The 16,543-nt window shown below is 39.7% G+C and overlaps 1 protein-coding gene across 3 annotated transcripts in view; it reads left to right on the forward strand.

Moving 5' to 3' along the window:
- Positions 1–16,543, forward strand: part of sp3a (sp3a transcription factor) — a 61,600-nt gene that overhangs the window by 33,915 nt on the left and 11,142 nt on the right. For all 3 annotated transcript variants that reach the window (XM_072261848.1, XM_072261849.1, XM_072261851.1), the window contains 2 exons: positions 11,505–11,727; positions 15,286–15,485. In XM_072261848.1, coding sequence (XP_072117949.1) covers positions 11,505–11,727; positions 15,286–15,485 — 423 coding nt within the window. The remainder of the gene's footprint in view (positions 1–11,504; positions 11,728–15,285; positions 15,486–16,543) is intronic.

Genomic DNA, 16,543 nt, shown 5'->3' on the forward strand with positions numbered 1-16,543 from the left:
CAGTATACAGGTAGCCCTGGTAAATCACATTGGTGCTGGATCCCAAGAGAGAATTTGTAGAATGACTACGCGATAGCATTTTAGAGCAGTTTGTGGTTGAATCCACGAGGGAAAGGGCAATTCTGGATTGAGTGTTTTGTAATGAACTAGATTTGATTAGGAAGCTTCAGGTAAAGGAACCCCTAAGAGGCAGTCACGAGGAAATCTACAGATGCTGGAAATTCAAGTAACGCATAAAAAGTGCTGGTGAACGCAGCAGACCAGGCAGCATCTATAGGAAGAGGTACAGTTGACGTTTCGGGCTGAGACCCTTCGTCAGGACTACTGAAAGAAGAGATAGTAAGAGATTTGAAAGTGGGAGGGGGAGATCCGAAATGATAGAAGACAGGAGGAGGAGGGATGGAGCTAAGAGCTGGAAAGTTGATTGGCAAAAGGGATATGAGAGGATCATGGGACGGGAGGCCTAGGGAGAAAGAAAGGGGGAGGGGGGAAGCCCAGAGGATGGGCAAGGAATATAGTGAGGGACAGAGGGAGAAAAAGAGAGAAAAAAAACAAATAAATAACAGATGGGGTACGGGGGGGGGGAGGTGGGGCATTAGCGGAAGTTTGAGAAGTCAATGTTCATGCCATCAGGTTGGAGGCTACCCAGACGGAATATAAGGTGTTGTTCCTCCAACCTGAGTGTGGCTTCATCTTGACAGTAGAGGAGGCCGTGGATAGACATTTCAGAATGGGAATGGGGCGTGGAATTAAAATGTGTGGCCACTGGAAGATCCTGCTTTCTGCTATCATAATATGTTAGACTTCACCCTGCAATTTGAGAAGAAGCTAAAGTCAGTTGTATTGGTATTACAGTGGAATAAAGGGAATGACAGAGGTATGAGAGTGGAGTTGGCCAAAGTTGACTGGAAAGGGCACTTGCTGGGAGGACAGAAGAGCAACAATGACTGGAGTTTTTGGAAACAGTTTGGAAGGTGCAGGATAGATACAACCCAAAGAAGAGGAAATAGTCTAAAGGCAGGATGACACAGCTGTTGCTGACGGGAAGTCAAAGCCAATGTAAAACAAAAGAAAGGGTATATAATAGCAAAAATTTGTGGAAAGCTAGAGGATTGGGAAACTCTTTAAAACCTGAATGGTCATTTTAAAAAGCCTTGAGGAGGGAACAATGAAGTATGAAGGTAAGTTTGCCATCCATATCGAAGTTTACCATAAGTTTTATCAAGATATAAAGGATTTAAAAAAAGCAAGAGTAAATATTGGACAGCTGAACGATTACATTGGAGGTAGGAATGAGAGACAGGAAAAAGCATAAGTATTTTGCATTCTTCACTGTGGATGATATTTGTGGTATGCTGGAAGTTCGAGAGTGTCAGGGCAGAAGTGAGTGCAGTTGCTATTACTAGGGAGAAGGTGCTTGGGAAACTAAAGGGTCTGAAAGCAGATAAGTCACCTAGACCAGATGGTATACACCCCAAGGTTCTAAAAGAGGCAGCTGAAGCAATTGTGGAGGCATTAGTAATAATCTTTCAAGACTGATTCTGGTATAGTTCCGGAGGACTGGAAAATTGCAAATGTCACACCACTTCAAGAGGGGAGGTGGAAGAAAGGAAATTATAGGCCACTTGCTGTGACCTCAGTGATTGGAAAGATGTTGGAGTCGATTGTTAAGGATGAGGTTTCAGGGTGCGTAGAGGCGCATGGTAAAATAGGCCAAAGTCAGCATGGTTTCCTGAAAGGAAACTCTTGCCTGACAAATCTGTTGGAATCCTTTGAGGAAGTAACAAGCAGGATAGACAAAGGAGAATTGGTGGATGTTGTGTCGTTGGATATCCAGAAGGCCTTTGACAAGGTGCTGCACATGTGGCTGCTTAACAAATTGAGAGCCCATGGTATTTACAAGAGTGTTACTAGTCTGGATAGAGCATTGGCTGATTGGTTGCCTGTGACTAAGCAATGCTGAGACCTTGTTTTTTCACATTGTATGTCAATGAAGGAATTGTGGCAAAGTTTGTGGATGATATGAAGATAGCTGGAGGTGCAGATGCTGTTGAGGAAGCAGTGAGGCTGCCGAAGGACGTGGACAGGTTAGCATTGTCAAAGAAGTGGCAAATGGAATACAGTGTCGGTATGTATATGGTCATGCACTTTGGTAGAAGGAATAAAAGCAAAGATTGGTTTCTAAACGGAGAAAATTCAAAAATCTGAGGTTCAAAGGGACTTGGGAGTCCTTGTACAGGATTACCTAAAGGTTCATTTGCAGGTTGAGTTTGGGATAAGGAAGGCAAATACAATGTTAGCATTAATTTTGAGAGGGCTAGAATATAAAAACAAGGATGTGGTGCTGACACTTTATAAGGTACTGGTGAAGCCTCAGTTGGAGTATTGTGAGCTGTTTTGGGGCCCCTAGTTTAAGAGAGGATGTGCTGACATTGGAGTGGGTTCAGAGGTTCACGAGAATGATTTCAGGAATGAAAGGCTTATTGTATGAGGAGCGTTTGATGTCATTTGGCCTTTACTTGCTGGAAGTTAGAAGAATGAGGGTGTATTTCATTGAAACCTATCAAATGTTGAAAGGCCTAGATAGAATGGAAGTGCAGAGGATGTTTCTTTGGCGGGAAAGTCTAGGGCCAGATGGTGATGAATCCGTGAAATTCGTTTGCACTGGCGGCTGTGGAGGCCAGGTCATTGGGTGTATTTAAGGTGGAGGTTGAGCGGTTCTTGATTTGTCAGGGTGTGGAGGTTACAGAGTGAAGGCAGGAGAATGGGGTTGAGAGGGAAATGGGCCATCCATGATGAAATGCCAGAGCAGATTTGATGGGCTGAATGGCCTATTTCTTCTTATGTTTTGGGGTCGTAGAGTCTCTCAGATGAAACCACAATATTACAGGCACTGTGATATGTATCTTTTCCCTGCCTATATTTATTGACAGATGATTAATTTTTGTACACTTCCTATCCCAGACTTAAGGCTAAGTAACCTGGATGCCAGAAAGATTGACTGTCTTTCATGAAAGGCTAGCTACATTCTTTGAATAGAATCATTGGCTGCATTAGATCACTTCCAAACATACATTTTTTGAAATTGTTAAAATATTCACTATTCCTAATTCTGATATGGCTGCATAATAAAATGTTAATATTGAATTTATGGCCTGATTAAGAACCTTAGATGTTTGGAAGAAGTGCCTGCAAGTAACAAACTGGTAATGACATGCAACAATTCATGGGTTAATGTCACTTAATAAAGGAATAGATTCTTGTAAGCATCGTGGCAAATGATAGGTTTGTATCATTTCAGCTGCTGGAAGGTTTGAAGAATAGTGTTTGCAAGTAAATATCAATTTGCTCTCATATTCCCTTTCACAGTCATAGCATTTATACCTCTTTGCTAATGGAATATGGACTTGTTATCATTTGCATTGTGCCTTTCAGAAGCTTGCTTTATTTTCTGAGCAGTGAGGTACTGGAATGTAACTATGGTCAAACATGGCAACCAAATTGCGCATGATAATTGTAAAATTGCAAAAATGTTTTATTTTTATAATAGGATTTTAAAACTATGATCTTGTGATGTTGGTGAGGCATAATGCCTTGCTGATCATGTCTTTTGGAATGTTCGAGTGAGATGTTAGTTTTAAGTTTTTGTATTAATGTGTGTTTGAAACTCTTGCATCATGGTTTGGTGAGAATGCTACCAAATATACATCATGTAATACTTGGGCTTCATGTTAAATTTATGCTGGGGTATTATGAATTGGGTTTCACCCAGTCCCTTAATTGGTGGTTGTACAAGGCAGTTACTTTAACAAGACAGAGCAAAAGAATTAACATTACATCTGTCACATTTTTTCTCTGGGTTATAGGAGTTCAGATTGCTAGAATGATTTTTCAGACCAGATATCAAATTTGAAAGGTTACTTCAACTAAAATTGCATTTAATGGTAGTGGCTGATTTCTGATTTGATTTTTCTATAGGATTATACCAGTTCCAACTTGATTTGAAAGGCCCACTATCTTTATTCAGTGTGGGTGTCAGTCTTAATTGGTCATATGAGTTTAGTTTGGTCATCACATGTTCAGTTCACATTATTTGACCATTGTAGTCATTCGAGGATGCTATCTTAACTAGTTATGGTTAATAATTTGTGGAAATTATTCCTTTCTATTATATGGAGTTGATACTTTTACTGTCCCAGAAACTTGTCTATTGTCCTGCACAGTTGGAATAAAATGAAAAAAATTATTCCAGTGAAGATGTTGTATCTAGTTTCCACTTTTTTGGGGGAGGAATTTATTTGTTGTGCTTTGGTTTCTGATAGTCTTGGTTGCAGATACTGGCTATTTTCGTTTATTTGTAAACCTGTGTAATCATTTGGGTTGGGTATTTTCTCTCTTGAATAATGATTTCTTGTTGTGAAATAGGGTACTAAGTGGCAGATTTTGCTTTGTCTGAACTCTAAACTCAACCCAACAGCTTTGAGGGAATACTTTTAGCAGAAGGATAAAAATCACCATTAATGTGTGGTAGTGACACCACCAACTTCTCAAAGGCAATTATTTTTGGGAAATAAATGCTGTCATTGGCAGCGATGCCTGCGTCCCAAATAAAAAATAATAATTTGTGCGAATGCAACTGATTCTTTTTCTTAAAGCTGATGGTTTATCTATTTTGGCATGTATTATGAAGCTAGAGTAAGACTCAGTAAATGTTCTCATATTGGGAAAGAACATTTTAGCTTGTTAGCACAATTCTTGTACTACATGAGATTTCTGCTAGACTTTAGTTTCAGGTACGACAATTTTGGTATTTCTAATCCTGCTCTGTGGTGTTGGTTTTCAGTTTGTCCAGCTATCCGCTGTAACTCCTGTTAATCACATAGCCTACATTTGTTCATAAAATGTTCCATATTTAAACTAGTGAGGATTATTTCCAGACACCATGATTTTAAGATCAAGGCCTTTAATTAGGACTAAGTGTATCAGAGAGGTTTTTTTTTTAAATCTGGCCATCTCCGTTATATATTGCATTCTGGCTTATTTGTTATTATCAATGTATTTTATAACTTTTTTTTAGCATTCCTGATACAAAATATATCTTAAATTCTAATTTGATTGGATGACACATTATATTTGCTTTATAAAATCCACTCAAGATTTTTCATTAATACTTTGAATACTGTAACTTATTAAATTGTAGGTTAATTTGGTATTTGTACACAAATGAATAAACTGCTATTATTCGTGTATAGCTGCACTTGCTGCATTTAGCTGTTGGTGGAGTGAAAGTTGTAATACTAAATAACTTGCCATAAACAGGACAGGGTAGTTAACTTCCAAGATACAACAACAATGAGGCTTATCAGACACAGGAATGAGTAATAGTTAGGCAAGAGTGCAAATAAGACCATAAGACATAGGAGCAGAATTAGGCCATTTGACTAATTGAGTCTGCTCTGCCATTTCATCATGGCTGATCCAGTTTTCCTCTCAGCCCTAATTACCAGCCTTCTCCCTGTACAGTCAAGAATCTATCAACCTCTGCCTTAAATATACATAAAGACTTGGCCTCCACAGCTGCCTGTGGCAAAGAATTCCACAGATTCACCGCTAAAGAAATTAAACTAAAGAAACTAAAGAAATTCCTCATCTCCATTCTGAAAGAATGCCCTTCCATTCTGAGGCTGTGTCCTCTGGTTTTGAGAAACATCCTCTCCACAACCATTCTATCAGGGCCTTTCACCATTTAATCGGTTTCAATTAGGTCACCCTTTATTCTTCTGAATTCTAGTGAATACAGGCCCAGAGTCGTCAAACACTCTTCATATGACAAGCCATTCAATCCTGGAATCATTTTTGCGAACAATTTTTGAACCCTCTCTAGTTTAAGCACCTCCTTTCTAAGATAAAGGGCCCAAAACTGCTCTCATTACTCCAAGTGAGGCCTCATCAGTGCTTTATAAAGTCTCAACATTATATCCTTCCTTTTATATTTTAGTCCTCTTGAAATGAATGCTAACGTTGCATTTGCCTTCCTCACCACAGACTCAACCTGGAAATTAACCTTTAGGGAATCCTGTACAAGGACTCCCAAGTCCCTTTGTGCATCAGTTTTTTTGTATTTTCTCTCCATTTAGAAAATAGCTAGCCCTTTCATTTCTTCTACCAAAGACCATACACTTCTGGACACTGTATTTTCTTTGCCCATTTTTTTAAATCTGTCTAAGTCTTTCAATAGCCTCTTTACTTCCTCAAAACTACCTAACTCTCCACCTTTCTTTATATCGTTTGCAAACTTTGCAACAAAGCTGTCAATTCCATCTTCCAAATCATTGACATATAATATAAAAGAATCGGTCCTAACACAGACCCCTGTTGAACATCACTAGTCACTGGCAGCCAACCAGAAATTCTTTGCCACCTCCTAATCAGCCATTGCATTATCCATGCTAGAATCTTTCCTGTAATACCATGGGCTCTTCGTTTGTTAAGCAGCCTCATGTGTGGCATCTTGTCTAAGGCCTTCTGAAAGTCCAAATAGACATCAACTGATTCTGGTTTGTCTATCCTGCTTGTTACTTTTTCAAATATATGGTTTAAGATAACTCTTGGTGATATGATGAAGAAAAAAAAGCATATAAAATTTTAGCTATTTTTGTTTTATTTCAAAGACATAAAATTGATAATGAAAGTGAGCCACTTGATTAGTGTATACTATTCATTAGTACCATACTGATACCCTTCCCACTGTATTTCATCATACCTTAGCAATGTGTATTAGATGGTGTATCTGTACTCCAGTTCTACCACCAAGTAGAAATGTCATGAGTTTCTGATGTGATGTTCAAGGTCATTGGAGAAGCAACTGGATGACCTCAGGTTCGGGAAAGCGGGAGTTTTCTGGACAGGACCTACAGCGAGATCGTTACATCGAAGACACCGGAAGATAGAAGGGGGGGCGACGATGAGGAAGGGATGGAGGCTTGGAGTACGGGATACCCCGGGGGATGTACTTCTTGAAAACAGGTTCACCCTCTTGGAAGTTGTCGGGACAGAAGTCATTGCCAGTCTAAGAGGCGGACAGGTCTGCGAGTCAAAAATTGGCGCTGAAGCAAAGCCAAGGAGACAGACGTCAGGCAGAACCGTGATAGTAGGGGACTCCATAGTGAGAGGTACAGAAAGGGGTTTCTGCGGCAACAGGCAGGATGGTGTATTGCCTCCCTGGTGCCAGGATCAAGGACGTCACGGACCAATTGCAGAGCATCCTCAAGGGTGAAGGTGAACAGCCAGAAGTAGTAGTACATGTTGGCACAAATGACATCGAGAAGAGGAGGAAAGGAATTCTGCAGCGTGACTTCAGAGAACTCAGAAGAAGGCTGAAAAGCAGGACCTCCAGGGTGGTTATCTCCGGTTTGCTTCCAGTTCCTCGTGCTAGTGAGGGCAGGAACAGGGAGATAGGGGATCTGAATGTGTGGCTCAGGAGCTGGTGCGGGAGGCAGGGATTTAGATTCTTGGACCACTGGGTGATCTGTTTTGGGCTAAAGATGAATTATACAAATGGGACGGGTTGCACCTTAACAGGCGGGGGACCAGCATTCTGGCAAGCAGGTTTGCCACTGCTACACGGGTGTGTTTAGACTATATAGTGGCGGGGAGGAGAGGAAATATAAGGATAGAGTTAAAGGGAAAGAGAATCAGGAAAGTTAAGAAAGACAACAGAATTAACGGGGCAGAAAGCTCAGGAAAGGATCGGAGAGTATGGCAATAGGAATCGATGTGAAAGGTGAGGGGAGTAATGAATTAAAAGTACAGGTGTCCCCCGCTTTTCGAACGTTCGCTTTACGAAACCTCACTGTTACGAAAGACCTACATTAGTTCCCTGTTTTCACTAACAGAAGGTGTTTTCACTGTTATGAAGAAAGGCAGCGCGCGCCCTGAACAGCCGCTCTCCCTCGGATTCGGAACTGCATTCTCGCCGGGCATTGCTTAAACACGTGCTGTGAGTAGCGGTTTGCAAGATGAGTTCTAAGGAATTGGAAAAGCCTGAAACAGCTTGTAAGGGTGTTACACTTAGCGTAAAACTAGACATAATTAAGCGTTTCGATCGTGGTGAACGAAGTAAGGACAAAGTGATTTTGGCTTGTGGAAGCTGACGAAGATGATGTTGAAGAGGTTTTGGCATCCCATGACCAAGAACTGATAGATGAAGAGCTGATGCAATTGGAAGAGGAAAGGATAACAATTGAAACCGAATGAGTAATGATAAAGTACGGTTTAGTGCATATTTGCAAGATGGTTTGAGTCCTTACAAAGAACTATATGATAGAAAAATGTGCGAGGCTCAGCAGTCAAGCAAGCCTTCCACATCAGACGACGAACCTCGACCTTCGACATGGAGGCAGGCAGAGATAGAAGAAGATGACCTGCTTGCCCTAAAGGAAACAGACGACGATGAGATGACACCCCAGTGTCCCACCACCTTATCCCCCAGGCCGCGGACAGATACCGATTCGTGGAGAATGCAGCAGTAGCCGGGAGGCACCCACCACATCTTTAAGAAAAAAGCCAAAATAAACAAGCTAATTAATTAGGTGCCGCTCGGCACGTAAGTGTCAGCCCAGATCAGAGGCGATTGTCGATTGTGTCGCCTCTGATCTGGGCTGACAATTACGTGCAGAGCGGCACCTAATTAATTAGCTTGTTTATTTCGGCTTTTTTCTTAAAGATGTGCTGTGTGCCTCCCGGCTACCGCTGCAGCCCTGCATGCTTTGCAGATCGATATCGGTTCGCTGCCTGGAGGGTGGGGGCCACTGCACCACCCAAACTCCGACTCAGTTTGACACACCACCATCAGTGTGCTCGCTGTCTTCCCGATTCCCTTAAGTGATACTGCACTGTACATACATTATTTCTATTTTATGTAGGCTGTGTATTTTTACGTGTTATTTGGTATAATTTGGCAGCTTCATAGCTTAAAGGTTACTGGAGAGCGCTTGCGCCGTGTTTTTGTCGACAGTGCTTGCGTGAGATTTCCGCTACAGAGAACAGTTCAGGCAATGATTGTGGAAAAATATTTCTACTTTATATAAGCTGTGTATTTATCATATCATTCCTGCTTTTACTATATGTTACTGTTATTTTAGGTTTTATGTGTTATTTGGCATGATTTGGTAGGTTATTTTTGGGTCTGTGAACGCTCACAAACTTTTCCCATATAAATAAATGGTAATTGCTTCTTCACTTTAAGACATTCCGGCTTACGAACTGTTTCATAGGAATGCTCTACCTTTGGATGGCGGGAGAAACCTGTATTATATATGAATGCACGAAGTATAAGAAATAAAGCGGATGAGCTTGAGGCTCAGTTGGAAAAGGGGAAGTACAACGAGATCTTGGTGTCCTTGTTCATCAGTCACTGAAAGTAAGCATGCAGGTACAGCAGGCAGTGAAGAAAGCTAATGGCATGTTGGCCTTCATAACAAGGGGAGTTGAGTATAGGAGCAAAGAGATCCTTCTGCAGTTGTACAGGGCCTTGGTGAGACCACACCTGGAGTATTGTGTATAGTTTTGGTCTCCAAATTTGAGGAAGGATATTCTTGCTATTGAGGGAGTGCAGCGGAGGTTCACAAGGTTAATTCCTGGGATGGCGGGTCTGTCATATGTTGAAAGATTGGAGCGACTGGGCTTGTATACACTGGAATTTAGACGGGTGAGAGGGGACCTGATTGAAACATATAAGATTATTCAGGGATTGGGCACGCTAGAGGCAGGAAACATGTTCCCAATGTTGGGGGAGTCCAGAACCAGAGGCCACAATTTGAGAATAAGGGGTAGGCCATTTAGAACGGAGTTGAGGAAAAACTTTTTCACCCAGAGAGTTGTGGATGTGTGGAATGCTCTGCCTCAGAAGGCAGTGGAGGCCAATTCTCTGGATGCTTTCAAGAAAGAGTTAGATAGAGCTCTTAATGATAGCGGAGTGAAGGGATATGGGGAGAAGGCAGGAACAGTACTGATTGTGGATGATCAGCCATGATCACAGTGAATGGTGGTGCTGGCTCAAAGGGCTGAATGGCCTACTCCTGCAACTATTGTCTATTGCCTAGCAGCAAACTGTCTTTCCCATACACTTCCAACAATTTTAAAAGACCATTTCCTCCGGGATGCTTTGCTTTGCTAATTTCTATTAACATCTACGCCACCAACACGTGTAATCAAAGGGTATACTATAGCTGCACTTTTGCCGCCACCTTTCTTACTATCTAGGAACTTGAACTTTTATTTAAGGATCAAACAGGCATTTGCACCTTTCTGTTTAATACATTGCACACACTACAAACTGTAATGGAGTGGACGGTAACGTAATGGTTCGCACAATGCTTTACAGTACAGGTGACCTGGGTTCAATTCCCTCCACTGCCTATAAGGAGTTTGCACGTTCTCACGTGACTTTCTGGTTTAATCAGTGCTCCAGTTTCCTCCCACAGTCCAGTCCAAAGGTTGGTAGGTCAATTGGTCATTGTAAATTGTCCTGTGATGAGGCCAAGATTAGATTGGGGATCGCTGGGTGGTGTGGCTCAAAGAGCAGGAAGGGTCTTTTCAGCACCATATCTCAATCAATCAATCAATCAATCAATCACCATTGGCAAAAACCAAATGCCAAATAAGGGAGTGATTACAAGTTCTTTCAGTTCAGTACAGTACTGTTCCAAGATGTTTTCAACTCCTTATAAAGCCTTAAAGAAACAGCACCTTGTTCTAAGATGAGGCATATTATAGCCTTCCAGATTCACCATTACTATCACATTTCTAATGCTCATAATTTTGCCTGTAGTTTCAGTTGTGTATACATCTGCTATTTATACCTCCCAATACCTCTTGTTCATTATTCAGCTCTTTATTTCTTCTGCCATCCATCCTTTCATCATTTATCCTGTCCCTTTTGTCAGTATTTGTATCAACATTTATTTCAAAAACTCCAGCAGTCACCGTTCTGATATGTTAACAAATTTTCTTTCGACAGATGCTGACTAACTTGTATTTCAAGCATTTCTGCTTTTTTCCCCCTAATTTCCAGCACTAAATATGTTTGAATCTGTTTTGAGATCTTCATGTACGATGCATTATTCAGGCATGAATTTAAGTTGCTTGATTATTGCACTAAGAGTATAGGTAACATTACCAAATTGAGTGCAGTCATTTGCTGAAAGTGGGAGATGACAATCTTAGATGTCAAGCTCAATCTTGTTTGTATAGTTGCAACAGAAGATTAGTTTTCTTTTGTGTCCAAATACTTGCAATTAAGTTGATTTCATGAATTTCATGACAATATGTCAGATTTAATTACATTGAAAGGCTCAATGTCTGCCAATAATTTTTCAAAATAAGAACTATTGAATAAAGTGTCCACATTTTAATGGGATATTGATTGATGAAAGTTTATTAAAAGAACTTTTGTTGTCTTGAAAATACATAGGTGAGATTGAACATGGCCTTACTTATTCCAGATATTCAAATAAAAGAAGAGGAGGATGATTCCGAATCCTGGCAACTAGCATCACAATCTTCTACAGTGACTAATGTGGGAAATGCATCAGTCCTTGGTTCCAGTGAGTTATCACAAGTATCTGTGAACCTGGATGAGGATGGAAGTGACCAGCAGTATCAACCAGGAAAACGGCTCCGCCGAGTTGCGTGTACCTGTCCTAACTGCAAGGACGTCTTGGGAAGGTACGATTATGCTTAATACAAATTCTTATTTGTTACCTTGAAACTATCTTTTGCCTTGACTGCTTCATCACTGGGCTCACAGTTCTGGACTAACTCTTTAGAACTATATTGATTTGTTACGGAAATTAGTCTTGCTCCTTTAGAATTGTTCAGACTTTATTAGGAAGTCCACAGTGAATTAATTTGGTCTTAACTGATGATGCATAGTCAAGCTGTCAAAGACAGAGGATTTTGTTTTGTTTTAAGGGTTTAGGTAATTTTTTCCTTTTATTAGATATTTTTGTTGTACCATCAAAATCTGTCATTTATAAAACGATTTTAATGTGATTATTGAATATCTATTGTTGGTGATATCTATTGGTCAGTGCTGAATTAAATTATCTGGAGGGTCCCATTCTTCCTCAAGATTTAGAGAAATAATAAATGTTTCCTTCTAAAGTGAAAATCATTACCCTAAATTATATTGTATAAGCTAAACTTGGGTATTTGCTAATTTAGAATTTGGCTACTGTGCAGCACTTTCAAAATAACGTGGCAGTTAGATTGCCAACTATTGGATTTTCAGAGTACTACTGTAAATCAAATGCAAATAAGCTATTGTATACAAATTGAAATATAAACATTTTAATAACATTGTCCTTTTTAATCATCAATCTTAAATTTTATCTTGCATGGACTTCTTGGAAGTTCAGAATGTGAGATTGCCTTTCATTAGAATGCTAAAGTCTGAACCTCAGCCAAAACACTTTTTAGCAGTTCAGAATACAGCTCTGCTTAAATTGTCACAGGAGCCAGCTCTTTGAGATTTTAAGTTTCATTGCTTACACAAAATGTTCACTTTTACAGTTTAATGAGAAAACTTAATGAAACTGATGCAAGTCAAGTTAAACACATATTAGATTCCATACAGAATTGTGGCATGTCTGAATATACTAACATTATCAATTATTTACATAATCACTGTTAAAAGAGGCAATACATACATACAACATTCTATAGCTATTGCGTGGACTAGAGTGGACTTGTGGCATGACGATAGCTTAATACTTCCTTCAAAGTACATCTACAAAATGTTTACCAATATTGAGAAACTCAAGACTCAGATATTGCTGTTTCAAGGGCAAATAAAGTGGATTGAGCTGGATGTCTTTCTACCATGTGTGCTTCAAGTGGAAATCCAAATTAACAGGAAATTATGTTTTTTTTAAAAAAAAAGCTTGTAAATAGGAAGTGGTGTTTGTATAGAATGTACTGCATACAAAATGAACAGCACCTCTAGAGGCTGAATGCTGTCCCTCGATTTTAAATGCATCCATCATACCTCAGAATCATACAGTACCTTCAGCCCACCAGGTTCACACTGACCTTCTTGTCAATCTTCACTAATCCTGTTTGCCTGCATTGAGACTGCATCTTTCGTGCCTTGCCTATTCAAGTATCTGTCTAAGCGCTGCTTCAACTTAGTAATTACACCGATTCCACCACCTCTGGAAGCACATTCCAGATATCAACATCATCCTGCCTTTCAGATCTCTTTTATAATTCCTTCCTCTGACCTTAAACCCATTCCCCCTTATTTTTGTTATCCCTAGCATGGCAAAAAGATTTTGATTCAATGTTTCCATAATCTTATGTACTTTTATATATCTTCTCTGCTCCATGGAAGCCACCCCAGTTTCTTCATTTTATCCTTTTACTTTGATTCCCCGTCACTCAAATCATTGTAAGAAAGTTAATGTCTTTGCAATTTCCAAACAAACCCTGTGAGTTTTTTTTCCTCATAGCTTTCCTTCTTGCTATTGTATAATCTTCACTTCATTTATCAGTAGGACTTTCTCTGGAAAAGCCCTCTCCACCTTTGCTTGCAACATGATCCCCATTGTCCCTCAAGGGTCAAACTTGCCCCATTTCAGTTGTTCTGTAATCAAAGCATTTCCAAGCAAGGGGATAGCTTCTACATATGTGGTAAAACTTACCTCACTGCACCTTTCTCAACATTGAGACAATATTAGTCAGTTGACTTGGGGGAAGTTTTGGATGAGTTGTAACTTGTAGATAAGTATTAGAATGATGAAAGTGCTTATGTTTTGCCTACTGAAATACATCCACTGATTTTTTTTTTTTTGTGGCTTTTTCCCCACATAACCTCACTGTCCATTTGAATTCCAAGCTGAGACTTGACTCTGATTGCTATCAATTAGAACCGAGTGTTTGTAAACTATTGTAGACACCTTACGTAATGGAAACTTGAGTTTCAAAAGAACTTGACAGTTATGTAGCATCTGATTGACACTGAAATTCTTCCACCCTCTAATCAATGTTTCAGATTAATGAACCTTTATCAGAGTTAGAAAATATGCTTATTTTCTCACTTTTCTACATAAGCGGTGTCATTGACCTTAAAGATAGATTCTGTTTCTGACTTGGTGCTGTCTGACTTGCTTCATGTTTCTGGCATTTTGCGTTTTTTTTGTTTTAGGTTCTCAACATCTGTAGACATTTACTCCCAAGACCCTGCCTCTAGTGCTCCTCCCCTCCTACTTTGGTCATCCAAAATCTTTGTCCTTCGTTCAGTTTCTTAGTCCCATTCCACTGTTTAAATCCTTCCATATTTTCATCTCTCATTTTAATTCTTCTTTAGTTTTGTTCCTCAATTTCAAATGGTGATATGGTTTCAACTGTTAGTCCTAATCAGATTTAATCGTGTATCTTTTGCCTATTTTCCTCAGATCTTCATGTTCTGTACATCAAGGACGCAGTATCATGCTAAGTGTCCATCATTCTGGGCACCAAACTGAATTTTCTGTATCCAGTCTATATCATAGGATGTGGAAGACATTCATCAGGATGTTGTATTACATGCAAGCAGAGTTATGACGAACTTGGATTGTTTTCTCTGGAGCAGTAAAAGCATAAGGATAACTGAATAAACGTATATAAAATTATGCAAGATGTAGATGGGTTGGATGGTTAGGATGTTATTCACAAGTTGGAAATGTTAAATGTTGGAAGGCATGGCTTTAAGGCAGGGATTCCCAACCTGGTATTCACGGATCCTTGGTAATGGTAGGGCTTCATGGTATTAAAAAAAATGTTGGGGACCCTGTAGTTTGATGTGTGAGGGAGGTGTAAAGGAGGCAAGGCAATTTAAAAAAAATTTTAATTCTTTTTGGAATGGTGATAGGTACATGGATCATATTGCCAGGATAGGTTGTGGAAACAGATATGATAGCGGCATTTAGACAGGCGTGTGTACAGGCAGGGAAAGGTGAGACATAAATAATATGCAAGCAGATGTGATTAGTTTAACAGCATCATGTTTAGTATAGACGGTGTGGGCTGGTGGGTCTTCCTGTGCTACACTGTTTTGTGTTGATGGTAAATAGCTGAATTTCAGTACGTGTATAGAATGTGTGTCGATATCAGTTGCTGTTACTATTTAATTCAGTTGCTTTTGAATCTATAAGAATACTTAAAAAATATTATTAAACATATTCAGAATTCATAGAAAAGGACTGAAATCTGTCAATAATATTTGAACTTGTTTCTTTTTCACAGATCCTCTGGTAACTTGGGAAAGAAGAAACAGCATATATGCCATTTTCCAGGTTGTGGAAAGACTTATGGAAAAACATCCCACCTTAGAGCTCATCTTCGATGGCACACAGGAGAACGACCTTTTGTGTGTAACTGGGTTTTTTGTGGGAAACGATTCACTCGCAGTGATGAGCTACAACGTCACAGAAAAACACACACAGGTCAATTTCATATTTCTGCCTTTTTAAGATAATGATGTAGTGGAACTTCAAGTATCTTGACATAAGTTACTGGTTGTCCCTTATGACTTCCCACTTGTTCCCAGCGGAGTTCTCTTTAGGATTTAGATTTTAGCAATTTGTTTTTACAGGCACCATTATGCATGCAATACAATGGCTAAACATCAAAAATAATTTTTCTAATTAGATTATTTATGCTAAGTCAGCTGTGAACTAATAAGGTTAAATTTCAGTGAAGGTTGCTAAATATTTTTCAGCTGATGGTAAGAACCAGTTAAATCCCTCCAGTCTGAAGAAGGAACAGTTTATTACAGATTCTAGTTTTCTGTGTGACAGGCAGTTATCAAACCATGTTAACACACTTCGTCCAACACCATGAGCTCTTAATTTATGCTATGGCTTCCTACATGACACTTTGCCAAATGACTTTTGAAAATGTAAAAGCTTTATATCTATATGTATCCCTTTTACGACTCTTGTTACAGCCTCAAATAAGTTAGGCTGTTTTACCAAATATGATTTACCTTTCTTAAATCCATGTTGACTACTTTTCATTATATTGAGTTTCCTGAAATAGTAATTCCCTCTTTATTTAATGATCTAAGCATCTTGCCAGCAGTGAATGGTAATCTAACTGGCCTGGAATTCTCTGTCCCTTTTTTTTTTTTTGGAAGAAGTTGAGTCACATTGGTTCTTTTTCACTCCTGCTTCCCTTCTGCGTATAGACCGTGTCCAGACATGGTTTACTTACTTTAAGAACCTGCTGGGAAGCCCTCCAACGATCACAGAACAAGAAGAGGACATACCCACGATACTAACGCAAGTCGACATCGATGATGGCCCATTCACCATTGAGGAACTGAAGAAGGCCAAGTATGCACTCAAACAGGGCAGGAGCGCTGTGTCCTGAAGAACTGCGATCTGGACAATATCTTGCTGGACATATATAATACGGCACTGATGAAAGGTGACAAACCAGAACAGTGGTTGCTCTCAAACATTATCCCAGTCCCCAAGTCTGGATCCCTCACGAAGACAGA

This window comes from Mobula birostris, chromosome 6, assembly GCF_030028105.1.
Source record: "Mobula birostris isolate sMobBir1 chromosome 6, sMobBir1.hap1, whole genome shotgun sequence".
Taxonomy (NCBI): domain Eukaryota; kingdom Metazoa; phylum Chordata; class Chondrichthyes; order Myliobatiformes; family Myliobatidae; genus Mobula; species Mobula birostris.